General features: G+C 40.9%; 1 protein-coding gene across 1 annotated transcript in view; it reads left to right on the top strand.

The window, feature by feature from the left end:
* Positions 1–24236, top strand: part of LOC124789702 (juvenile hormone esterase-like) — a 129887-nt gene extending 105651 nt beyond the window's left edge. The window contains exons 8-10 of the mRNA XM_047257154.1: positions 6170–6299; positions 22341–22473; positions 23873–24236. Coding sequence (XP_047113110.1) covers positions 6170–6299; positions 22341–22473; positions 23873–24041 — 432 coding nt within the window. The 3' untranslated portion in view covers positions 24042–24236. The remainder of the gene's footprint in view (positions 1–6169; positions 6300–22340; positions 22474–23872) is intronic.
* Positions 24237–27532: the final 3296 nt, after the last annotated feature.

A 27532-nucleotide genomic window follows, 5' to 3' on the forward strand; every position in this document is an offset into this window, starting at 1 on the left:
TCCTCCGTGTGCTTTTCTGAACGAAGTTTTAGAGTATCTACTGTGTCCTTTAAGTTTTCCTGAGTTTTTGCAAGTTGCGTAACCGAATCGGTAAATGCAGCTGAGTCAGTTTTAGCCCGCAAGGTGATTTTCAGGAACAATAGTTTGCAGTTCTTTTATAGCTGCTTCGTGATTCTGTAATGCATTTTCATGCCGCGAAAAAATAGGTTGAAAATGCTCACAAATTTAGGTTCTTACGTCATTACAAACTTTCTGACGTTTAAATTCGATGTTAAGTAACTCAGCAGTTAAATCTTCGCGTGTTTGTTCAAGCATTGTGTCTAACTTTTGTAGCTGTTGCTGTGATTGTCTTTGATTTGTTCCATTTATTGCTGTGATTGTTTTTGATTTTATTCCATTTGTTGCTTTGACGGTTTTGATTTTGTTCCATTGCGCCTAACTTTTGAAGCTGTTGTCCTATTTGTTTTATTAATTGTAATAACAATGCACTTGTGTCTAAAGCCGGCCGCGGTGGTCTCGCGGTTCTAGGCGCTCAGTCCGGAACCGCGAGACTGCTACGGTCGCACGTTCGAATCCTGCCTCGGGCATGGATGTGTGTGATGTCCTTAGGTTAGTTAGGTTAAAGTAGTTCTAAGTTCTAGGGACTGATAACCACAGATGTTAAGTCCCATAGTGCTCAGAGCCATTTTTTGTGTGTCTAAAACGTGTTCCTCTGTACTTTTCGGCACTGCATTTGCACCCTCAAACATTCGCATTTCGAAAAACAGAAAATGTGTCTTGACTTGATTGAGAAATGGGTAATGACGCAAAACCTGAATCTACAGTATTTGCAAGATTGTTTCCTGTCATTTCGGATTCCTGGGGCGAGCTGTTGCCGACCGATCGATCGACAATACTACCCTGTTCACTAGCTGTTTCACTTTCTAAACCATTATTTATTGCCTGGTCCATTTCCCTATGCATCAATACAAATTACTATTCTGAATATTTGTTATTTCATTACACAGTGGGGCTAACACACTACTCTGGTCTTCACTAACATTTCTCAATTAACTTTGCAGCCTAGTATTACGGTTTTCACACGCCATAATTGTCAAAATATTTCACACGACAACACAGAAAAGCACAATTTGAAGAGCAAAATAAGAAAACACATTAAAGCAGCAATTGAAATAATATCCAATTAATTGCAAGCGCGGGTGCGAAATACTTGGTGCAAATCTACATGCAGGTCACAACTGTTTTACTGTACAACAATGAAAAAATACAACTACAAAGTTGATTCTCTGTACAATTACGCACTAGCAATAAACAATAACTACACTAATTACACAAACTACAAGAAAAAATCAGAAGATACCAGTGAGGTATCCTCGGTTAAGGGTCGACATATGAAACTTCCCCTTTGTATGTGAAGAATGACAGTGCTGGAAAAACTCTTACGTTATTTGATTTTCAAACGGCTGAGCAAAACTGTACTCAGACAGTTCTCTCTTTACTTATTCTGATCAACACTAAACTGACACACAACATTTTTAGGGCTACGCAGTCTGACTATCAATAATCCCTACAAAAGAATGGCCCTGACAAACAATAACCTATACCTTTCATGAATAACTTACCTCACAAAAATCTTCCTTACTCAAACTACTGCAATACAGCGAGCGCCAATACTGCCAGCTAAATAATATATATATATATATACAGGGTGAGTGACCTAACCTTACCGCTGGATATATTTCGTAAACCACACTGACGAACCGATTCCACGGACCGAACGTGAGGGGAGGGGCTAGTGTAATTATTTAATACAAACCATACAAAAATGCACTGAAGTATGTTTTTTAACACAAACCTACGTTTTTTTAAATGGAACCACGTTAGTTTTGTTAGCACATCTGAACATATAAACAAATACGTAATCAGTGCCGTTTGTTGCATTGTAAAATGTTGATTACATCCGGAGATAATGTAACCTGAAGTTGACGCTTGAAACCTCCGACGTTCAGTTTTGTGTTGTAACAAACAAAACATACATCGCGTTTCTACAGAATGATCTGCCAACGTTGCTCGAAAATGTCCCACAGGAAACGCGTCGACGTATGTGGTATGAGCATGATGGTGCACCTGCACATTCCGCAATTAACACTAGGCTGACCCAGGATGTTCGACGGGCGTTTCATAGGACGTGGAGGACGCATGAATTGGCCAGCCCGTTCTCCTGATCTTACACCTCTGGACTTCTTTCTGTGGGGTACGTTAAAGGAGAACGTGTACCGTGATGTGTACCTACAACCCCAGAGGATATGAAACAACGTATTGTGGCAGCCTTCGGCGACATTACACCAGATGTACTGCGGCGTGTACGACATTCATTACGCCAGAGATTGCAATTGTGTGCAACATCTAATGGCCTGACATGTCGGAACACACTCTATTCCACTCCGTAATTAGAAACGGAAACCACGTGTGTACGTGTACCTCACCCCTCATGGTAATGTACATGTGCGTCAGTGAAAAAGACCAATAAAAAGGTGTTAGCATGTGGACTAATGTGCTGTTCCAGTCTCTTCTGTACCTAAGGTCCATCACCGTTCCCTTTGGATCCCTACGTAATTCGGTGCTCTCCGATACACACGATCGAACAGCGGAGGAGTGGTACTCAAGCGTCAACTTTAGGTTACAATATCTCCGGATGTAATTGACATTTTACAACGCAACAAACGACACTGGTTACGTATTTGTTTATGTGTTCAGATGTGCTAACAAAACTAACGGGGTTCCATTTAAAAAACGTAGTTTGTGTTAAAAAACAAACTTCCGTGCATTTTTTTATGGTTTGTGTTAACCAATTACACTAGCCCCTCTCCTCACATTCGGTCTGTGGAATCGATTCGTCAGTATTTGATGTGGTTTACGAAATATATCCAGCGGTAATGTTAGGTGACTCACCCAGTATATATATATATATATATATATATATATATATATATATATATATATATATATATATATATATATATCCAGTCTTACAAATTTCCTTTTTCTGACCGAAACACGTCCAGACTGTCCGCATGTAGTAACCTCTCAAAACTCTGGCATCTCTCTCCCCATATCCATCACGGCTCACATCCAACTGCCCAGCGCTATACACTGTTCACATCCAATTGCCCAACGCTACACTAGCGAATATTCCAACAATGAGTCCAACCAGCCACAGTCTGCACACAGCGCAGTCAGCGATTTTCATACAGAGCACTACGTGGCGTTACAAACATAAAAACCTAAACAGCCTACTTACAACCTTTCTTGAAGACCTTCGTATTGATTATTTGTTAGTTAATTTCTTGGACATCCTCTCGAAGGTTTTCGACATTTCATTAGAAATTGTGGAAATCAGAAGAAACAGGAGATAAGTAGGATTATTCGGCTAATTGTAGTTTAGACTATGACTGTTGCGCTTATAAAAGTCCAGAACAATAACAGACTACCTGCCAAACCGAAAGAAGACGCGTGCAGTAATAGGTTTCAGTGACAAAGTAAAGGAAATAGATTTTTTAGTTAAGCAGAGGGGGGAGACAAAGTTTAAACGTTTAAAAGTTCGCATAAATCTGAACACGAATTGTATAAATGGAAGAAATATTTACACGAAGTAAGAAATATCCACCGAAATGAAACTCGTAAAAATACGAAAAAAACCTTTTTGATAGATTTAGATCTGCTCATGAGGACCAGTGCACTGTTAACGAAGGCGATATAAGGGACTGGGCGCTCTGAATTACAAATGAGATGACCATTATTGATTTCTAGGTTACTTCGACCCTGTTAAACTGATTCAGGAAAATATACGGAAAGGAGTAGCAAAATTACGAATTTTACCTGACATAAACATGTAGATATGTCATTAATAGGTATTGTCATAGAAAAGTTCGTAGCTGTTTTGGAAACGAAGCTGCTTCCTTTCCAATAAAATGCTGTGTATAAAGCCAGTCAGTCGGTCAGTCATCTTTCGTGCAAGAATTGCGTACAGACCGCATTTTGCCATCACTTGCGTGATCTACGAATGGTAAGACACATTCATATACAACAATGTCACTGATAGGTGTGAGTGGATTACTGTTTCGAAATTTTACATCTGCCTCCAGCAACATCGAGGCAAATTAGGACAAAAATGAAAAAAAAAGAAAAAGACTGTGTACTTGTAAACAGCTTGTAACGTACGAAGCAAAATCTGGAAAAAAACGAAAGAATAAGGTCACATCCGAAACATTTTCTTACCATTTGCAAAAAATAATTTATTGCTTTTGTTGGACTCTTGAAACGGACATAACATCACATATGTCTTCAGGAGGACTACGAAAAGTTTCATCCTCCAACCAAAGTAATTTTTTGACATTATACAGCATTTTTCAGAAAATTGTCAGACGATATAACTTCCTGTAGCTCTTTGTCATTTCAGGTTTATCAGTGGAGCAGTTCTGTTAAGATTCAGTCACTTCTGCATTTTTGCATCACCGCATCTGTCGAATTTGATCAAATATGTCTCCTACGCAGCACAATCTGTAGAACAACGGCCTTGAAGATTTCTTACTCCATACCAATAGTGTATAAATAAATATAGTAGTTACTGTGAAGTGCCTAAATGCATTAGTATTTTGTCAGGGTTGCCTCGTGTACCGAAAAGTTTGTTTTTTCATCCAACAGATCATTCACTTTTTTGTGAAGATTACAGAAAATAATCAAGGAAGTGTCTCATTGATAGTAAAATAAACACTCTTTCTTATCTGAAATTTTATTCAGAGATAATTCTACTTTAATTACGCAAATAGAAAAATAATGCTGATTGTTAATAACACGCAAAAGTGGTCCAAATTATTGGTAAGTAAAGTCAGGGTCGAGACAGGAACTGGGCACAATGAAAAAGGGTAAACCGCAATGGATTTCAGACGGTGAAGTAAACACATCATTGGAATTAATGTATTGTGCATAAACGACAATTTAAGCTAGCATTAACCACATCCGGCACAGATATACGTTTCCACAATCTGAATAGGAAAGTAATATAAAAACAGTTAAAAAACAGAATAGTAACAGAAACAAAATAATTGAAATGGTAATCTGAGGGAGGATTCTTTAGAAAGAATCTGAGTTTGGTGTCATTGCTTTTTACACCACAGGGAATATTTCAACGGACATACTTCCAGAGACCGAATCACGGTAGATGAGCTAAATCAGACTACACTATAGTTCAATATCTTCTTCTCCGAACATCTTGAGAGTTTTCAGATATGAAGGAGAGTAAATAAAGGTTACAAAATTAGTGCATGACAAATTCTGTTCCGAAATAGTAAAGCACCAGTGACGGAATTCAAATTTTGAATATTAATGAAGGAAAGAATTGATAAAATCTCTCTGACTGATATTTAGAAGAGCCTTTGATAGTGAAAACTATAATTTTTTGCGCTGCAGTGACGTATGAGAATACAATACATGAAGAGACCTTAAAATTTAACTATAAGTAATAAATGTAAAAAGGAAACTTTCGCATAACATAGGAAAAAGGAAGCAGTTGTGTGTAGTAATCTCATTTAGGGTATAACAGACTAGACTCCAAGGGCGTACACACAGAATTTTGACATTATAAAGTGTACTCATGTCATTGATTTATAATTAAAGATGTTTTGGAAGCAGTATGTTTAGATTAATACGACGATGAAACGAGAAAAAAGGGAAAAGGGAAATCTAGCACTGAAGAAACACGTATTGACTGAGTGAAAACGTAATGTTGGGAATAATTATTGAAATCAGTTGGTGATTAAATGTTTAACCGGGACACTTGCCAAGAGGTGGAGGCTGTTAGTGACACATTTGGTTACCCACTTATATTTGGGCAGAGTGAACACAAGATCGTTACTTACGAAGTGTTGCAGGAAGATGTTACAGAACAAATCAAATTGATAAATTGAGCCAAAAGAATAAAACTGCACAGTTTCAAAGTAAAAGGACCATACTTGATAAAAGAAGCTTTTTCTTACTCCGTTGGTTCATATAAATGTTGGTATAGCCACCTTTGAAACTAGTATGATATGTCACACCTCGATGCATACATTATGCGACTACAGCAGCATCAATCACAATCAAAAGATAAATAATATTTTTTTTCTTATAGTTCAGAAATGACATGCTGTTTTTCGAGCCAACGGACGCGCTGGTGAGAAAAGTGACCGAGCTAACTGACACACCAGTGTTCTATTACGAATTCGACTATCGCGGGGAGATCGTCGGATCTACACACTGGGGTGAGTACAAAGAAATTAAGGAACCTAACATAAACATGTCTCTTTGCTGTTAAATATTTCATGTTGCCAAAATAAACCAGTGTAACTGAAATAATGTTTGCTAAAAGTTAGAGCAGTCACACAAATTTTTGAATGCCGTCGAAAACCTAATCCTAGTTTTCTTACATAGTGTAAAGGCGCCGCTGGCCGGAGTGGCCGTGCGGTTCTAGGCGCTACAGTCTGGAACCGAGCGACCGCTACGGTCGCAGGTTCGAATCCTGCCTCGGATGTGTGTGCTATCCTTAGGTTAGTTGGGTTTAATTGTTCTAAGTTCTAGGCGACTGATGACCTCAGAAGTTATGTCGCATAGTGCTCAGAGCCATTTGTCTGCCGCGGTGGCAGTCAACACCGACAACAGTACCAGCCAGGATGGCTACTACTGTGCCACAATGGTTTCTGCAGGATCTGTGGGTAGTGGTTTTTCACTATCGCAGTGAGGGCACAGTGAGAAACGCTCACTTAGTAAGAACATTATTTAGTAAGCGCAGCTTCCATACAGTTGATAGATATTGGCATCCAGCACCCGGGGGCATGCCGCCTCATCGTAAAACGACTGATAGTGGACGTGGCCTTGTTGGTGCTGAAAAACTGTTTGTTTTGCAGCAGTGTGGTGAGACAGCTAAGTGGCGTACACTGCAGGCGTAGTGCGCGGTAGCCAGGGCCATACAGATGATCCACCTTTGAAACCGGCCAGACTCCCAGGCGATGACACTCAAGGTGAGGCATCCTGTCACTGGTATCAGTTCCAGATCCAGAGTCTAGCTGGCGGCTCGAAGACCAGCGGTTTTTGCACATCTGATGACACTTTTCAGTGAGACTTTAGCGGCTTCGCCAAACATGGACAGAGGACTGTTTTGGAGATTGTCGCAGCGATGGTGGAATTCGGAAGTCCAAAAACAAGTGCTGCTAATGGCTCAGCGGGTCGACATGTCTACTCGGCGATCCTGGGCGTGCAGTGACAATAGTCTCCTCCCCTCCACGTAGATGTCAGCTGAAATGGAGCATTGTGCCACGGCGGGAAGTAACCCGCTGCGGCAGACTGCTCTGTTGCAAAGTGCTACTCCAGTACTACCTCAGCACCCAGCTCCAGCACAGTCGTTTTTCCCTTGCTGTATTTGTGAGTGGAAGAGGGGAGGGCATGACTAGTAGTGGTACACGGTACCCTCCGCCACGCACCGTACGGTGGCTTGCGCAGAATCTATGTAGATGTACAGGGTGATTATAATTAACGTTAAACTTTCAAAACGCTGTAGAAATAACACTACTGGTCAGAATGAAGTCAGATTGCAACGGAATATTATCGGAGAAAGAGGAGAACGTATGGCAGCAGAAAAAGTAGTGTGAAAATTGATCAATAGATGGCGCCGAATGTGTCAGAATACAACACTGGTCAGAATGAAGTCAGATTGCAACGGAATATTATCGGAGAAAGAGGAGAACGTATGGCAGCAGAAAAAAGTAGTGTGAAAATTGATCAATAGATGGCGCCGAATGTGTCAGAATACCTAAATAAAAACACCTGCCATGTGCACAACCCAGTGAAGTTCGTATAAACACGCCGAGTACACGGCTTTTCATCCTTTTGCGTCTGCGAAGTTCTCTATGACTGTCTCAATGCAGGATCGCGTTTTGCTTGTAAAGCTGTATTACAAGAATGATGACCGTGCACACGTCGCTCAGCAGAAGTTCCGAACACTGAAGGGTTTGAATAAAAGTATTGGGCCGATGACTGCCGTTCGTCTGGAGGTAATGATTCGGACATTCGAGAAGATGGGTTCTTTCGGCGTTCAACCTGGTAGAGGGACGAAGCGAATTGATTCGGCGTCGTGGAAGCGGTGGCCACAGCAATGCAGGGGGAGACGAATGGTGGTGTGCAAATGTATAGTGCACAGACAACTGCCCGAACATTGGACATAATTAATTGTTCTCAAAAGATCAAATGTGTATTAAATTTACAGAAGATTTTCTGCCCAGTTTATGTAAGTTGCAAGTTGATGAGAACTGATTACTGTAATATCGTTATTGATCCTTAAAAAGTCGGACAAATTCTCGATTCAAGCATTCGCACGTGGATACACAAGTGCACTGGAAAACCACATAAAATGTAACCACTCCAGTGCAGCACAAGCATGCAACATTCGCACAAAAGTTCCTGCAAACTGCAGCTGTGTATTGGCCATCTCAAATCATTCGAAGACAATGCAGGGTGAGTACAAAGTCTGGCCCTGATTGGTTCAAATGGCTCTGAGCACTATGGGACTTAACATCTGAGGTCATCAGCCCCCTTGAACTTAGAACTACTTAAACCTAACTAACCTAAGGACATCACACACATCCATGCCCGAGGCAGGATTCGAACCTGCGACCGTAGCGGTCGCGCGGTTCCAGACTGAAGCGCCTAGAACCGCTCGGCCACACCCTAGTTGGAAATGAATGGAAATGAGCGTTTGACGTCATTGGCCGGGAGGCCCCTTGCGGGGCAGGTCCGGCCGCCTTGGTACAGGTCTTATTACATCCGACACCACATTGAAGGACCCACGTCCCGGATGGGTATGAGATGATAATGAAGCCAGCACAACACCCAGCCCCTAAGCGGAAAAAATCCTCGACCCAGCCGTGAATCGAACCCGGCCCGTGGGACGGCAATCCGTCACGGTGACCACTCAGCAATCGTGGCGGACTTGCCCGGATTATAACAGAATAACCGTCTGACATAACAAATTACATTTGATGCAGTTACATACGTTAGTGTTACTAGCTTTTGTGACCAATAGATGGCGCTAGTGCTCCACAACACCGACTTGGTCTGTTATGTCACGTTAGTTGCTGGCGAAATGGCGTTGAAGCAGGAGAAAGCGCAATGTGTGCTTTGGTTTCACGAAACGAAATCGCCGATCAGTGTTTAGCGTAAATTTCAGGCTTCTTATGGACGCAGACCTCCTGACGTGGAATCAATAAAGCGAGGGTATGAAAAGTTAACAAAACAGGAAGCGTTAAAGATCGTCCTCGAAGTGGCAGGCCTCGTGTGACTGATGCAACTGTTGATCGTGTTCGGCAGTCGTGTCAACGGAGTCCGTCTCAATTAATTCGTCAAGCATCGCGTGAACTTCAAATACCGCAAGCAAGTGTAGTGAAGATTCTTTATGAAAGGTTTAGGTTGTATGCTTACGAAGTGCAGGCCTTGCAACCGAATGATTTGCTAAAGCGTGCTGAATTTGCAACTGAGATTCTCAACAGGATTGATGGCGCTAATGATTACTTAAATCGCATATGCTTTACCGATGAATCCACCTTTGATGCAGTGGAATGATAAATAGGCATAATGTCCGTGTACGGGGTTCAGAGTCTCTATTTGCTACTGTACATTTACAGCGAGACAGCGGAAAAGTGAATGTTTGTTACAACCTCATGCATAACTAGGTTTTTGGAACGTTTTTCTTCACGGAAAAATCCAATACCGCTTTTACTTAGACGTTTTGCCACAGTTCATTGCCCCACAGTTAGAAGAATATCAACCATGGATACTTTTCCAGCAAGATGGAGCATCCGCCCCCCCCCCCCCCCCCCCGCCATCCCTCCCACTGGGCTTTGGTAGTGCATGATTTCCTTGATGAAACGTTTCCGGAACGGTGGATTGGAAGGAACGGTCTAACACCTTGGCAGCCCCGGTCTCCAAACATTACGCCCCTGGACTTTTTTCTGGGGCTATATCAAGGACAGAGTCTTCGTCACACCAGTGTTCTATTACGAATTCGACTATGGCGGGGAGATCGTCGGATCTACACACTGGGGTGTCGATGAACTGAAGGCTAGGATATAAGCTGCTGTGGGTACTGTGACAGAGCACATGTTACGGAACACCTGGCGGGAACTGGAATACCGCTTCGACATTCTCCGAGCTACCAAGAGAGCACATGTTGTGGTTTACTAACGTTAGTGGTCTTTAAAAAAACCAGTAACACTAACCTATAAAACGGCATCAAGTGCAAATTATTATGTCAAACGGTTATTCTATAGTAAATTGTTATAATCAGGACAAGACTTTGTCTCGCCCTGTATATCTGAACTTTTACTACGCCAGTGCTGTGTAAACAGCGCCTCCAGTTGCGAATGTCGTATGGAAGGAAGAAAAAGTAAGTGATTTGCCCCAGACCACAAGGGCCATGCGAACTCCAATCCAAACGCTTGGCAACCTGATTGGCTGACAAGGCTCGGTCTTCGAAATATTGCTTGTAGGTATACTGCATAACCGAAGACAAGACTGCATTAGCGGACGAAACCATGGGCAGTGTAGTCTTTGTATCACGCATGCAATTTACAACTCTACGAGTAGCACTTTGTTTGAAACGTATGCCTTTCAGGTTACATTGTTAACACCAACTCATTCTCATGGTCTCATAAGTGTAATGTTTGGAAAAAACACTGTGCCGCTCCGTGACTGTCACCATATACCCCTACAATCCCCCCCCCAGCAACAATAAACATGGCGAAGGTGGGCTGGCTTGCGTGCCTCATCGATACAGATAACAACCACAACAGACAAATATTTGCCGATGTTTTATTTGTAAAATCCCATCTTGATTGCATAAAATGTAAAACTCATGAGTGCCGTACCGGTTTAGGCCATTGCTATATTCATATCTGTCAGTAATAGAAAAACAGTCGTGTAACAGTCTAAGTATAATTGGCTGAAGTAATTTCTGCAACAAGTCTAGTGATACATAAGAAAAATTAAAAAAATACTAGCAGCTCGGTGTGCGGTCGTGTTCACCGTCTATCAAAGGAAGGAGTTCTTCCGCTAACTCCACCACAGGAAAGCGAAAACTTCTTACAGAGAAGCCACAAGGCCGCGTCTCTGTGATTCCATTCCGAACGTGTCATCGGTTATCGAGATTTTAATCAACAGACATTTTCCTGTTAATTATCTCAGACTTATGGTAGTGTTTAACTCTTTTGTTATGTTGAAAGGCTTGGATTTATAGACGTGATGGGTACTTAAAAATTTTTGGCTGTGACTCTTATATAATGATGTATTATTTACTTTCCGGGCTAGGATCTTCCTATTATTATTCACTACACGTTTTATGTGGATTTTGAGTATGCGTTTTATTTCCATATATAGCATGTCAGTTCATGTTTTATTGTCAGATGCTTTTCTTTCGTCATAAGAAATGATTTTAGTTAATGACTAGGCATATAGTCGTTTAACTATGAAATTTAAAATTCTAGTTATTCATATACCCTAGGATTAGCGCCTTCTACTGGTCTCAGTTTTCTATATTAATACAGAACGCAACGAGGCCATTACTAGTACTAATTATGCATCTAGATATATAGATTGATCTGATACTTGCATCAGAATATTTTGATGGTATGTATGGCTGCTAATGATTCTAGAATTTTTTCCTTGTTCTTATTTATCACTGGGATTTCGTAGAAATTGCCTCAGTTAATTCATTTTAGGTTGTTATAGACGACTTTTCTGTTTGTGATGGCTCTGAAGATGACAATGGCCGAAACCGGTACTTGTGAATTATACAGTTTATGTGACCAAGACGGACCTTTACAAATAAGATGCCGTACCATGGTCGTGGATTCGCTCACAGACTTCATGTCTTCAGTTGGTATGTCTAAAGACAGATAGGACCGAAGAGGTACGCAGATTTATCGGTAGTGGCAGAGGCAACAAACTGTATGATTGACTGATAGGGCAATTAGCCAACATGGCCCTTTCGTGAGAACGACTGAAAGCGAGGGAAAACTACAATCGTTATTTCTTCCCGAGAGCATGCAACACTATTGTACACCTTAATCATGATGTCATCCTCATGAGTAAAATACTCCGTGGGTAAAATAGTCTCCCTAGACGGATCACCGGTCTGGGAATAGTATTTAGTCATCAGGAAAAACAAACTTGCAATCTGTGGTTCACAGTGGAATGCGTAATCCCTTGTTCGGACGGATAAACTAGAGAATAGGAAAAGGGAAATGAATAGGGTAAAGATATATTGAGTACTAGTGAAGGTGACAGGAATATTATGACTTCTGTCCGGTCAGTACGTAGTTATAAATACTATATCAAATATGGGTAATACGGGAGTAAATCCCAAACAAAAAAGGAACGCGGCTAAACACTAAGAAAACCATGCTGAAAGCATTATCGTAACCATGATAGTCACTAAACCAACACCTGTCGCAGAACTAAAAGTCTACACGCCAACTCTCTCCGTAGACGGCGAAGACACTGAAAGAATACAGAGGGGCTCAAAAATGTGTAAACTGTTTAATAGCCTATAACTTCGACACTGATTGACGGAAACATCTCATTTTCGGTGAAAGTTCAGCTTTAAGTACAAATTATCGAAATTAGTATAGGAGTGCCATAAAAGAAGAACAGCCCAATAAAACGCCGGTAATATAACTCACACAACCCATTTCCTCCAGGTTGAGTCATAATTTTCTCCACGTTCACGTGCAGATTTGAGGCTACCAAGTACGCAGAATTGTGCAGGTTTATTGTGCCACAGAGGTTAAATTGAGCCTTATCAGAATACACAAACATCTCTGCAAATATTTCCTTGATGCACACCTTACCATTAAACCACTCGCAATGCTCCTTTCTACGACCTGGGTCGGCCTCCTTAATTGCGCGTGGCAGACTTGACATGCAGCACTTAAACTCCTCAGATTTCAGAATGAGTTGATCACTTGATTGGCTCACCATGGTTTCATGTCTGTCTCACTGACTTTTGTGGTGAGAGAGAGAGAATTGTTGTTAACACAGCACAGCAGTTCGCTGCACTTAATGCTGCCGTGGAAGGTCGTCTATATCGTTGGTTCTGTAGATCATTAGCACAGCTTCCGACTGCGTCACGAATGCGGGAGGTTGTTAGGTTGTTTGAAACTTATTTAGCCACAGGCGTCGATCATCATCAATTTTTTGATATATAATGTGTCACTACAAAACTGTCTTCCTTTCATTGAATGTCAGGCTTGTACCATTCATGGTTACTGAAAATAAAAGGAAACAGTGTTACGTGGCGACATCACGTAACAAAACAAAACAGGCAACTACCAAGTAAGAAAACAAGAAAACGCCAATACGACGACTGCCGAAACAATACCTACTGCACTATCATAAGCGAGACGTTTCCATCAGTTGATGTAGGAAGTTATGAACAGTTAATTGGTGAATACATTTTTCGAACACTCTGAATATGAAATAAGAGAAAGTATTTAGAAATTTGAGACGTGATTTAATTGGTAGGAGAACATGGGCTACGAGAAACAAATAAAAACTGCGTCATTTAATCATTTCTGACATCTGGTTTAAGAATAATGAAAGAAGATTGTACAATTGCAAGACGTCGGAGACACAGAAAGATTTTATGTAACGGTAAGGATAGACCACTAAACTAGACAGGAGAACATTGGATGATGTCTATGGGAGTGTTAATGAAGATAAGATGGGAGATACTATAATGCGAGAAGAATTTGAAACCCTACTCAGCGACCTGTCGAAACAAGTCCCTGGAGTAAACAAAATTCCGTCAGGATTATTGAGGTACTTTAGACGTGTACGATAAATGAGACAAGTGAAATCTCCACTGGCTTAAAGAAGAATCTAATAATCTGAATTTCAAAGCAGTCAGGGGCTGAACGGTATACATATTACCAAGCTACAAGTTTGATAAATGATGGCTGCAATGTACTAACACGATTTCTGTACAGAACAATAAAAAAACAGATAGAAGTCAGTCTCGGGGACTGTCAGTCAGGATTCCGCAAAAATGTAGAAATTTGGAAGTCATTACCGCCCCACGACGTATCTTGGAAGACTGAAGATGGGAAAACCAACGTACATATCATTTGCAGATTTGCAGGGAGCTTTGGATTTCGTCTGAGGGTACCGAGCATACTCACAGGGAACAAAAGGTTATTTACAACTTGTACACGAACAAGACTGCAGTTATAAGAATCTAACGGAGTGAAACGGAAGCTGTAGTTGACAAGGTAATAAGTCAGAGTTGTTGCCTATACCTGAAGTTAATTTACCTGAACGTTAATGAAGCAGTTAAGGAAACCAAGCTGAAATTTGAAAGGAATTCTAGGAAAAGAGAGAAAGTTGGTGAAGCTCTCTGACGACATTGTGTTTTTGTCCGACACTGACAATGTTGAGTGTTTACGGAAAAAGTTCAAGGCAATCGTAAAACGCGTTTTAGACAGGTACGTGCCGAGTAAAACTGCGAAGGACGGGAAAAACCCACCGTGGTTCAACAACAAAGTTAGGAAACTACTGCGAAAGCAGCCAAAACCTCTCAGACAAACAGAAACTAAACGATGTCAAAGTTAGCGTAAGGAGGGCTATGCGTGAAGCGTTCAGTAAATTCGAAAGTAAAATTCTATGTACCGACTTGACAGAAAATCCTAGGAACTTCTGGTCTTACGTTAAATCAGTAAGTGGATCGAGACAGCATATCCAGACACTCTTGGATGACGATGGCATTGAAACAGAGGATGACACGCGTAAAGGTGAAATACTAAACACCTTTTTCGAATGCTGCTTCACAGAGGACTGCAGTTTCTTGTCTAAACACTCGCTCGAGCGAAAAGATGGCTAACATCGAAATAAGTGTCCAAGGAATGGAAAAGCAACTGAAATCATTCAACAAATTCCACTAGACCTGACGGGATACCAATTCGATTCCACACAGAGTACGCGAAAGAACTTGTCCCCCTGCTAACAGTCGTGTACCGCAAGTCTCTAGAGGAACGGAAGGTTCCAAATGATTGGAAAAGAGCACAGGTAGTCCCAGTTTTCAAGAAGGGCCGTCGAGCAGATACGCGAAGCTATACGCCTATATCTCTGACATCGATCTGTTGTAGGATTTTGGATCATGTTTTTTGCTCGAGTATCATGTCATTTCTGAAAACCCAGAATCTACTCTGTAGGAATCAACATGGATTCCGGAAACAGCGATCGTGTGAGACCCAACTCGCTTTATTTGTTCATGAGGCCCAGAAATAATTAGATACAGGCTCCCAGGTACATGCCATTTTCCTTGATTTCCGGAAGGCGTTCGATACAGTTCCGCATTGTCGCCTGATAAACAAAGTAAGAGCCTACGGAATATCAGACCAGCTGTGTGGCTGGGCTGAAGAGTTTTTAGCAAACAGAACACAGCATGTTGTTCTCAAAGGAGAGACGTATACAGACGTTAAAGTAACCTCTGGCGTGCCACAGGGGAGTGTTATGAGACCATTGCTTTTCACAATATGTATAAATGATCTAGTGGATAGTGTCGGAAGTTCCATGCGGCTTTTCGCGGATGATGCTGTAGTATATAAAGAAGTTGCAGCATTAGAAAATTGCAGCCAAATGCAGGAATATCTGCAGCGGATAGGCACTTGGTGCAGGGAGTGGCAACTGACCCTTAACATAGACAAATGTGATGTTTTGCGAATGCATAGAAAGGAGGATCCTTTATTATATGATAGCGGAACAAACACTGGTAGCAGTTACTTCTGTAAAATATCTGGGAGTATGCGTACGAAACGATTTGAAGTGAAATGATCATATGAAATTAATTGTTGGTAAGGCCGGTACCAGGTTGAGATTCATTGGGAGAGTCCTTAGAAAATGTAGTCCAACAACAAAGGAGGTGGCTTACAAAACACTCGTTCGACCTATACTTGAGTATTGCTCATCAGTGTGGGATCTGTACCAGGTCGGGTTGACAGAGGAGATAGAGAAAATCCAAAGAAAAGCCGCAGGGTTATTTAGTAAGCGTGATAGCGTTACGGGGAAGTTTAGCAAACTCAAGTGGCAGACCCTGCAAGAGAGGCGCTTTGCATCGCGGTGTAGCTTGCTGTCCAGGTTTCGAGAGGGTGCTTTTATGGATGAGGCATCGAATATATTGCTTCCCCCTACTTTTACCTCCCGAGGAGATCACGAATGTAAAGTTAGAGAGATTCGAGCGCGCACGGAGGCTTTCCGGCAGTCGTTCTTCCCGCGAACCATACACGACTGGAACAGGAAAGGGAAGTAATGACAGTGGCACGTAAAGTGCCCTCCGCCACACACCGTGGGGTGGCTTACGGAGTATAAATGTAGATGTAGATGTAGATGTCTTAGAGCTGGCAACTTGGAATAGCAGTTGAACGGAATGAATAGTTTATTGAAAAGATGAATATCAACAAATGCAAGGCAAGGGTAATGGAATGGAATCGAATTAAATCAGGAGAATTTGACATAGTTGTGAAGGACATAAGACTCTGGAATAGATGACAGTCCATCAGTATTACTGAGGTCCTTTCGAGTGACAGCCATGAGAAAACACTATCCTACCTTGTATGGAAGATATATGAGATAGGAGAAATACCCTCAGACTCCAAGAGGGATATAATAATTCCTATTCCAAGGAAGGAATCTGATGAAAGACGTGAATATTAACGAACTCTCAGTGCACCAGTCATATTTATAAGGTACTTAACAGTACGAAAAACTGGAGAAAGCGATCTCCCGAGCGGTTCCGGGCGCTTCAGGCTGGAACCACGCGACCGCTACGGTCGCAGGTTCGAATGCTGCCACGGGCATGGATGTGTGTGATGTCCTTAGGTTAGTTGGGTTTAAGTAGTTCTAAGTTCTAGGGGACTGATGACATGAGATGGTAAGTCTCATAGTGCTCAGAGCCATTTGAACCATTTGAACCAAAGTGATCTCGGGGAATATTAGCTTAGATGTGGGAAAGCTATGCCACTCGCGAGCCAATACCAAAATTTTACTCTTGTTCTCAGTCTCTGCTTAACACTTTGTTTTTCACGCTTGCCGTTCTTGTTTTCTCGTAATTACTTTTGTAAATAAGTAGATAGTTTAAATTGGATTAGATATGTTTTGCTCCATAGATCTATAAAAGAGCCTCTCAAGAATTTATAACCTATCATAAAAGCAAAACAAGTCATGACATATGTACAAACAAGGCCCACACTAATGTACTAATGTTCCTTCTAGAGAGCCTAAGTGAAATGGTACTCACAGAGGGTGAATTACTCAAGACATTTATTGAAAACACGCAGCTGTAAAGGGCACAAATAAACTAAGTACTGAGTGTCTGAAGCACTGATAGGGATGGCTTCAGACGCAGCCACTCAAGTGAACAGCATCGAAAGCCATGCAGGTGCTACCGTGAACAGCAAACAAAATAAGACTCAGAAGATTGTCCAAAACTGAAGTCCGTAACCCACGTCATTCATGTTTGCGTCGTCTGTCGTGATTCTGACGAACTGGCAGCAGCCTCAAGTGCGTGGCTTTAATTTTGCCTTTTGTCATTGCTATCGATACACAATAATATAACATCTCTCATGACAACTTCACAGCAGCTTTGTAGGCTCTATATAGTATTTATTATTATATATCCATGGTGAATGTCCTCATCAAAGGGAATGTGTAAGGGCTTTAGATAAGAAATATTAGTTTGAAATGATTATTAATATGAGAATACAAGACTAAATTAATAGTAAACACTTTACAGTACAGTAAGATGGTAAATTTTTGAGGGGTCAAAGAAATCCATAAACGTTTATAATAACAACATGTAAGTTTACGAAGATCTTCTGTGTCATTCAGCAGCTTTTTCCTAGACCACTTTGGTATCTCCACAAAATAATGCAGTTAAGCTGGAAGACAAATTCAGTCTAGTTTGCTTCCTATATGTCAGAAAGCTCAGTTATATTGGGAAATGCTTCCTGCAGCTATGTAATGAACAGAATGGTTCTTATCTCTTTCTTAGATGTATTACGAATTTTTATGTAGTACGCATCACTTGAATAGAAGTTATCAAACTGTGGTCGCCTACAATGACACACAACACTTAGTGAAGTATGTAATGACATACACGACGTGTCAAATCAACTATGACTCACATATGCATACACTAGTCTAAATACTGAAAAGAGAGCTTCATACACTGCTGATGCAGTCTGGTGAAAATTGATTTAAAAAACTTGCTGCCAACGTATATAAAACAGGTATTTCCTAATACACGAGAGCAGAGGTCCAAGATCAGAGTCAACTTGCGGAACATTCTTCTGGGTGCGTTGCCCGATCATTTTAGCAGGAAAAAATTATTTTGGAGATTTGTTCCGTAGAAGCGGTGAAATACCTTCCCAATATTCAACATGCTGTTTGATATCCAGCCTTCAGACGCCCTCGTGAAAGAATCGGCTCGAAACGACGATGGTTAACTGGACATACATATCTAGGTGTAATGGGACTAGCTCAGTTTAATGTTTATTTGTCGACTAGTTTTGATGAAAGCAACATTAGTCAAATCTCTGTCAATGGTTGTCCGTCTTCGACACTTTTGCTCTGTAGCGTAACACATGCCAGCCAGTGAGCCTTAACCTCTAGCATTTTGATTTTGCTTCTTCTTTGCTTTTTCCCTCTCTTTTGGTTACGTGTCTTTTCTGGTGGCTGGGGCATTGTCGTGTCAACAATGCTCATAGTATCCAGCACTCGAAATTAGTAGATAGTAGTTTTGTGCCGGCTGAGTTAATACGTAGGGAGACCCTGTCGGTTATCGACACTGAAACTGAAAAGTGGGAAGCAGCTAGCGCTATACGGTATTACACTATTTAGTCGAATAGAAGCAGGATAGCGGAGGGTACATGTTTTAACCACATTATGCTCGTTATCGGCAGATTGTACACCTCCATGGACAACGCAAATTGGGCCGAGAGCTGAGTGTAGACGTCTGAGGAGAAGAATCCAGCAAGGAGGAAATACTCAGCAGCAGTGCGCGTGCTACATTCCAAGAACAGGATTGTTGTCTTAGTGCCTGAAGAAGACTAACCAGCAACCTCTGGGACTCGTATCTACACTGAACTGTGAGCCACTGCTTTCGACCATTGTTCCAACATGTCGGCGACCAGCCTGACACATTTCAGCCATGCAAAGACAGTGAATGAGGTATCTTTTCAGCTCCGAAAGAACCTAGCAACAATGAGACAGAATTCTATTTACGGTTGCGTCAGTGTTAAGACTGACGTTGGATCTCACCATCTGATAAACAAGCACGTCCTGAGACATATGAACTTTGAAAGTACTGCAGATAAAAGCAAAAAGACACCATAAATGTTTTGGTTTGTATGGAGCCATTTAGGACTGTACACACTCCTGTATATTATTACTGTACTCAACATGATGTTTGAAATCTACAGGACAAAATAATGCAACAGTATGTGCTACAACTGGTACTAAATTTCAGTCCAATGGATAGGAATACCTGACGAGGTTGACTTGGTGAAGGAATGCCTACATCGTGAAGACGTCACACCTTCAAGAATCGCCAGCTTCGCAATACAAACCTGATGAAAACTGCACGGTAACCTCTATACCGAAGAAATACTGCCCTAAACACTACACCACGGCCTGGACGCCACGTGTCAAGTATTCTGAACCATTAGCGCCAGCCAAGCTGTACATATCGATGCCACTTGAAAGCTACATTCTGTATGAACGGTGAAAGTACACAATATATCATTAACTCAGTTACCCGGTATACCGTCTAGTTATATCACTGCGTCACGTATTATATTGCTCCCAATGCATCTGTTGGTGGATATATTATCGCTAAGACTCGCGTATTTTCACAGATCTCTATTAACTTCCAGGCGTTTTTCGCTGAATTAATAACCCTTACGAGGAGTCCAGGATTACACATTGGTCACACAGAGCAATAAAACAACGATTAGTAAATTTCAAACCAAGTGCACCTTCCTTATGTTTTTCGTAAACACTCTCAGACTATTAATTGGCCCTGAAAGGGAAGAAATGTATGCTGTCCTTGTTTAAAACAGGGCCGGCTATGGCGAGCCAGACTTCACGTGTGCAGCGTGCGCTGGCTGCGTGCAGGCTAAGGCCCGTCCTGTCACCTGACTTTGCTCGGGTCCAGTCGGAAGTACCCAGAATAGCGCGACAGTTTATTTAGCACTGAAGTGCGGCTTTTTGCGTTCGACACAACTCTCTGAGTTCGGCAGAATCCTGGTGTTAGCGCTATTTACCATTCGCTACTTGTTCTTGGAATGAAGGACGTTCATAGGTCCAGCTGCCGTTTGTGCAAAAAGAGGCAATGCTCTATCGTGACAGTCGTTTAAAATAGATGGGAATGACAAAAGAGAGGGATGACAATTCTCAACTGGCATAAGCGACAGGTACTGTTTATTCGCAACGAAGCGGTATATAGTACCAAGCAGAAAGAAAAAAACTTTTAGGTGTCACGAAAGAAAAAAAAATACAACGATCGACAAACGGCATTTATTATTCTGTACATTAACAAATATTTTGCGCTAAATTTGCAGGCAGGGAGCACTTGAAGAAACTGGTAGTAAAATAGTAAAATTTCTGAAGTCGCACCTATTATTCCATTTTCAGTTGCAACAATTTTCATTGGAAGTGAGCGAAGAGTATAGAGACTTCACATACCACTGCAAAATAAATAAATAAATAAAAACCGAATGATCCTGTGGCATTGATGGCCGGGATACCCCATCAGGAGAACCTCGGCCGCCGGGTTGCAAGTCCTATTTCAGGTGATGTCCCATTGGCCATTTTGCTCATTGCTGGTGATGAAACATGATAGCACAACATCCAGTCCACGAGTGGAGGGACGCTTCAACCCGGCCGGGAGTTGAACCCGGGCCCGGTGCACGGGAAGCTAACTCGTTACCACTCAGCTAAGTATGCGGACACATTACTGAAAAGTCCGTTGATCAAGTCAAGGAGCGTGTCTGGAACGATTCTTCGATTTAAATCACGCTATTTATGAATTTATGACGGAAAAAGGACTCCAGGAATGAAAATTAGAACATGAGGAGTGGACTGTAGATTTCACACTATAAATGGATTCGGCTGCATACTGTCCACAGTTAGACACTGCAAGGTAACTTCTTTCTGATTTGATCAGGATGCATTTAAAAAGAAAATCACATTGTAGACGGGACACATTCTGAGGAAGACAGTCCACTTCCATAAGCTCACTGCCGTTAAAAAACGCGCGAGGTCTGAAGACTTCATTGTGACCTCGCAAGAAAAGAAAGCGATATTTTTGTAATGGTTTCCAGCATTCTATTAGTCTTACATTTGTTCTTAAGCTGTTATTGAAACCGTTTGCCGTTTCAGTTGAGAGGGGCGCTGTGCATGTACAGACGTAACTGATTCACCTGCAAGGCAATTCCAGTTTTAATCACAAATCATTTTCGTTAAAACTGTCCAGTAAGTCTACAGTGCTTTTCTCGGGTAGATTTTCCAGGACTCCATAATGAGGTTGCAAAAGTGCTACAATATTTCGATCGCCATATTTGTGTGAAAGACCTCTCTTCGATTATGAACTAAATAATTCACGATCACATGGCAACTTTTCAGTAAAACTGTGTGAAATTGTCTGGGTCTGCACCAGATAAAAATTATATTATGTCTTCAGCGCGCCAGAAATAAGTAATTAATTCTGAAAACTTATTTTGTTTGTGATCTACGTTTTTGAGAAATGTGAAATATAAAACGAAGTCGTATGTAGTACGACTGTACTGCCATTTATGTGAGGCAAGATTCCTGTTTTCCCCTCTTCCCCCTTTCTCGCGCTCAGATAGTGCGGTGTGGTGATGGGAGAAATGTTAGGGAGGCTGGACGCTTTGGCAGCCGGGCCCGGGCATCACACCTGAGCTGAAATTTTGGCCACCCCTGGTTTGAAAGACACAACAATGACAAAAGTAACTATTCTGTATGAATTGCCGTACTAATGGCAGCGAGTAAAGACACTTGTATTTACCGAATTACAATTACGCAAGATTATATCAGAGACGGAAGTATGGCAAAATAACTTCACTTCTTTATTAAAATATCTAAAGCTATAAACCACCCAGAAACATATCAACAATTTTCTACACGTGTTTATTAGGGCATTAACAATACACAATTGACTGTTTTAACATAATCTCCTCTTTCAGGGACGAATCACGCTGGTGATATATTTGTGCTCTTTGTGAGAGATGATACTGTATATAACCTGGATCCAGAGTCAGAAGAAGATCAAGTGCGCAGGAATATGGTTCGGTACTGGACCAACTTCGCTAAGTATCGGTATGTACAGACACTGTAAGATCTTTCCCTTCGTAATCAGGATAAAACAATTATTTTTCGAATTTTGGTTTCACTGTTTGTTGCTGGTTGAGCATTCTGCATCAGATCATTAAATATGATTCCGGCTGTTCACTAAAAATTGCAATAACTACAGCTTGTCTTAAACGCTTTCTTAAAACTATTTGAAATTTTTTTATAACTGTCTAAATCGAGCACATTATAAATCATTCAAAATGCGATGCGATAACTGGGAGTACGAGTATGTCCGTATGTGTTAACACTTCCAATAAAAACTGAATAAACCAGGTAGGTAAAACAATCTAGTTCTAAACCGTGATTAATCAGATTGCTGTACAGAGATATATGAGAGATGGAGCTATATCAGCGGTGCACGGTTTTCAGTACGCTATATGCTGATATATATTTTACCATGAGTGATGGCTATGTCATCATCTGAAATAAGGCATCATATTTCAATGTTTTACAAAGCACTTGATGTAGATAGTAATAAAAAAACCATTATTATAATTTTAAGGTACCTATATTTCTTCGCCTTCCCTTTTCCTAGCAGTGTTACATGCAATGTGTAAACAGTAACGTTTTACAACCAATTTCCGAATTAACCCGTCAGTGAGCTTCTCTGCTTCGAAGTATGTGAATGGTCTGCGTATCGGAATCACAAACGAACTTAGCAGACGATTGAAACGGTTAACAGTTACCATAAGATTGTCGTTTAACGAACGTAGCGGAATTGGTGTGATTATGCGACAGTTAAGAAGCCAATAAATACGGTGATACTACAGCTGTGCCTCGGTCTCGTTACATGCATCACTATTTCGTTCGTCGCTGTCAACATGTTGCTGCGCATTATTTCCTACGGCATTTGTTCTAACAAAAAGTACAGCGTTACTCTTATGAACAACGCACATGTTATTCTCATCTGCGTGTGTGTAGGTATTACTTGTTTCGGTATTTTTTTTTACAAATATGTTGTTAGCATACACTGCAAGTGTGCATTAACTTTTTCGTTCTATTTACTGCCTCCATCTAAATGTAGATGCAGAATCACTAATCAACTTTCTGGATCAATGTCAGAAACTTAAAACAGCGTAGACTTTAAAACCAGAGAAGAACGACTAACGGTTCTAGGCTCTTCAGAACGGAACCGCGCTGCTCCTACGGTCGCAGGTTCGAATCGTGCCTCGGGCATGGATTTGTGTGATTCCCTTAGGTTGGTTAGGTTTAAGTAGTTCTAAGTCTAAGGGGACTGATGACCTCAGATGTTAAGTCCCACAGTGCTTAGAGCCACTTGAACCATTTTGTTTAAACAGCTGATTTTTCTGCTGTGCTTAACACCTCCCTAAGGTTCAGCTGATTCACGTCACCCTCGTGTTCGCAGAAATCCAACCCCAGAGGCGGATCCTGTGATCTGGGAGCCGTACGACAGTGTGACTCGTAGCTATATTCTGATGCAGTCCAACTTCTCCCTCGCTCACAACAAAGACGCAGAGCGGATGGACTTCTGGCATCAGAACATTCCGCTGCAACCTTACGCTGAAGACTCTTAGAAAAATATGGGGAGATTCAACGACATAATGCTTCCTGAGACGTCAGACGGAATGTCTACTCCTAACTAGATTATAATGTGTTCAAAAATTAATTATTATCATTAATTAATATCATGTGATTGCCTACTATGATGTTACCAATATGTAAAAATGACTAGTACTCCAATAAAGAAGAAGTATTTATTGTTCCATGTAGATTAAATCAGTATGAAGAAACCTCTGTCATAACATTCAGTAAAATCATCTTTACGATGCAGCCAAAGCTTAACGGCTGTTCAGGATTCTGCTACAGCTTTTATTAACATGAATACCGATCATTAAATGTTTTTTGACTATCTTCAAATCATTTTCCTTAAACACAATAATATAGCTTTGTGAATAATGAACTGCCAAAAAACATGACTACAATGCATTTTTTCTTAATTGGTGGCAGACCCAACGACATCAATTAACGTCATCGTCAGTTTAGAGAACGCCAGTAAAACTTTAAGGTCATTATTCAAAACGAGTAGAACAGAAATACAAACTTTCTGGACTGAAAGGATCTATTTGTGGGGCACCCACATGCATAATTTTTATAGGAAATCGATGAATGACAACAAACGAGAGATTCGCAAAGGACAAATATTTGTATCAGCCACATCAAATAGAAGAGTGATGACTGAAAACACAAAAAATTATTAGAAATATGAAAATGCACATTTGCACTGCACCCAGCTCCTGAAAACTATTCATAGAGTCAAAATTCAACCAAATGGACCAGATATCATGAGCTCAAAGACCAACTGAAATATGTGATGCACCATTGAAAGGCTTCTCCTTATTCATTTAGGTGCCCAAATGTTAAAGAGGAGACAGTGTAAAACTTATGTCAGACGATGAGTATGTATTATTTCATAATGTTGTGCAAATTCTTACCAGCATGCTGTAGGAGAGAGAGGGACGATGGTGTTGGGTGACAGAGCACTTCCAGTATGGCACCTGGGTGAAGTAACGTGATTTGTGATCAGCTTTGTAAGAGAACGCTATTGTCTGAGCTATGCAGCAATATACATAGTCAAACAAAATGTATGAGGCGCTAACTGGCCAAAAAACAAGACAGCAGATCCTTACCGTGTGTCGCAGCTTCAGGGTCAGAGCTGACAAGTTAGAGGGGAAACCATTAGCAGGAGACGTGTTTCGGTTGCACCTCCTGCTTATTACTTTGTTGAATTTCTTGTATTAAAGGCAGAATCGTTATCGGTGGCCACCGTGGTTAACAGACAGGAAGTGACTGTCATAAATTACTGCAGGCTTAGCGTTTATATATGCATATCTGCTGTCCGTTTTTGTGAGGGCACACATGTGTGTAATATGTGTCCCCTGTGTAATCTCCCCACAGTTGCAGGGTGCGATAGTAGTATGTAACGAAGAACTGCTTAGTGCAGTATATGTGGTGACATTACAGGATAAATGGATAATTATTTGTCATCCCTTTTAAATCGTTGAAGGCTCTTTACGTTTAGTATTCCCTTCACAACTGACGATTGTAGCTACACCTCTGCCTCCAAATCAGACAAGCCCACGACCGGCGCTTCTACTGCAGCGAAAGGGACACCACCTGACAGAAGCATGTTAGAAGATTTCACATCAACAACCGCGAGATGTGGCGGACTTGAATATTTTCAACTACACCCTCACCGCCTACACTTACTCCAGAACAAATAGAGGCTGCTAGCGGCCTAGCCGACACAAGGGGAGTTGAGGAACCAAGCATCCGAGTGTATTGCAAAGTACACAAATCTCTGTTAACGAGCAGCTCATTTTTATTTCAAAGATGTGCTCTTTGAAATACATTGACTTAAATTTGATAATTTTTTTTTAAAATTACATGTCTGGGTTCAGTCAGGGCTTCACCGACAAACTTTCAGAGACGTTAGTGTAGATCGTGAGAAGAAGAAAATGTCAAGAAAACATGTGCTCTAAAATGCATACCTGAAGAATTATGGGCACTTGTTCACTTTCGCTACTATGAGACACATCTCTTCTAGATTACATGTGCTCATCGCTCTTAGGGCACGTATTTTAAAGCCCATGTTTATTAGACGTTTTTTCTGTTTTTGATCCATACTACCTCCTCCCAAATACGTAAGAGAACAGAAGCACAACAGGAAGAAGATCTCGAAGACGTACAGAAGGCAATCTGTGTAGGACAGATGAAGTCTGAAATAAAATCATCTGGGAGGGAAACTTAAAGGTGGCAGTCTAACCACTGTCCTTATTCTGTGATGCACTTGTGGTGCGGTCAAGAGACACTCGAACTGCTAAATATCCAAAGAGACTTTCACGCCGGACTGATCATTATATGCCGACCCATGAAACAAATAAGGTAAAGAGTAAGGACAAGTTACATATATCAGAAATGTTTAAAATAGCAAATGAACTGTTGACGTTGTGAAACGTAAAGGAACAGAGCTGGAATAAGAACTAGGCAATGCCAAAAGCTATATTGCTGCCAGAACCGAAACAAAAAGAAGTTACAAGAAACGATCGGATTTGAGAATTATGTGATGATATATTGCAGAGTAAAGCAAGAACAAAGAACTGCTGCTGAAGCTTCCATCTGGGCACAGAAAGCTTTGAAGAACAGGATGCATTGGTACACATATATAAATGGAAGAATACTAGTGCTACATCTTAAAGTTGAGAGAGGATACATCTACATTTTGACTGTGTGCACGCCAGAAGAAGCAAGAACTATAAATTATATTGAATTTCATGAGTTGTTACAGAGCACAATAGGAAAAATATATATAAATGGTTATCAGCTTCTCATTGGAGAATTAAACGCCCAAGTGGGTAAGAGACACATTAAATGTACAGTTGGTAGAGAGAGTGAAAATACACTAAATAATAATGGAAAGAAGCTGATACAATTTGCCACAATGAATTACGAAAATAAATTCCTTCTTAAACACTGTGACATCCATAAATTTACATGAGCAACTCGAGGTGCAGCTTCAGTAATAGACTAAATTTGCGCAAATAAAAAAGCATTGGTAAGAATACAAGACGCAACAGTTTACAGAAGCTCGGATGTATCAACTGATCACTTTTCAGTAAAAAATGACATAGCTTTTTTAAAAAAGAGGGAAGAAACCACACAGAATGGCTTAGTTGGATGTAAGAACGTAAGAGTTGCACCTGCTCCAAGAATATAATATCAAATTATTATACCAAAACAAACTAAATAAGAAATGTCAAATGAAACCAGTAAGTAATAACATAAATAAAGAATGAAATACTATTAAATAAATAATAATGCATGTAGCTGCTAAAGCATTAGGGATGAGGAAAAAGGAATACTCTACAAAGGAATTAACAATTTGATATTATCATGTTAGCACGTTAATAAAAGACAAAGAGCGGATGCGTCTAAAATCGTTGTCATTAGCTAGTAACGTAAATTGTAGAGAGGATTATAAAACCATATCTGCTTTAGTACAGAAAAA

This window comes from Schistocerca piceifrons, chromosome 3, assembly GCF_021461385.2.
Source record: "Schistocerca piceifrons isolate TAMUIC-IGC-003096 chromosome 3, iqSchPice1.1, whole genome shotgun sequence".
In the NCBI taxonomy this organism is placed as follows: domain Eukaryota; kingdom Metazoa; phylum Arthropoda; class Insecta; order Orthoptera; family Acrididae; genus Schistocerca; species Schistocerca piceifrons.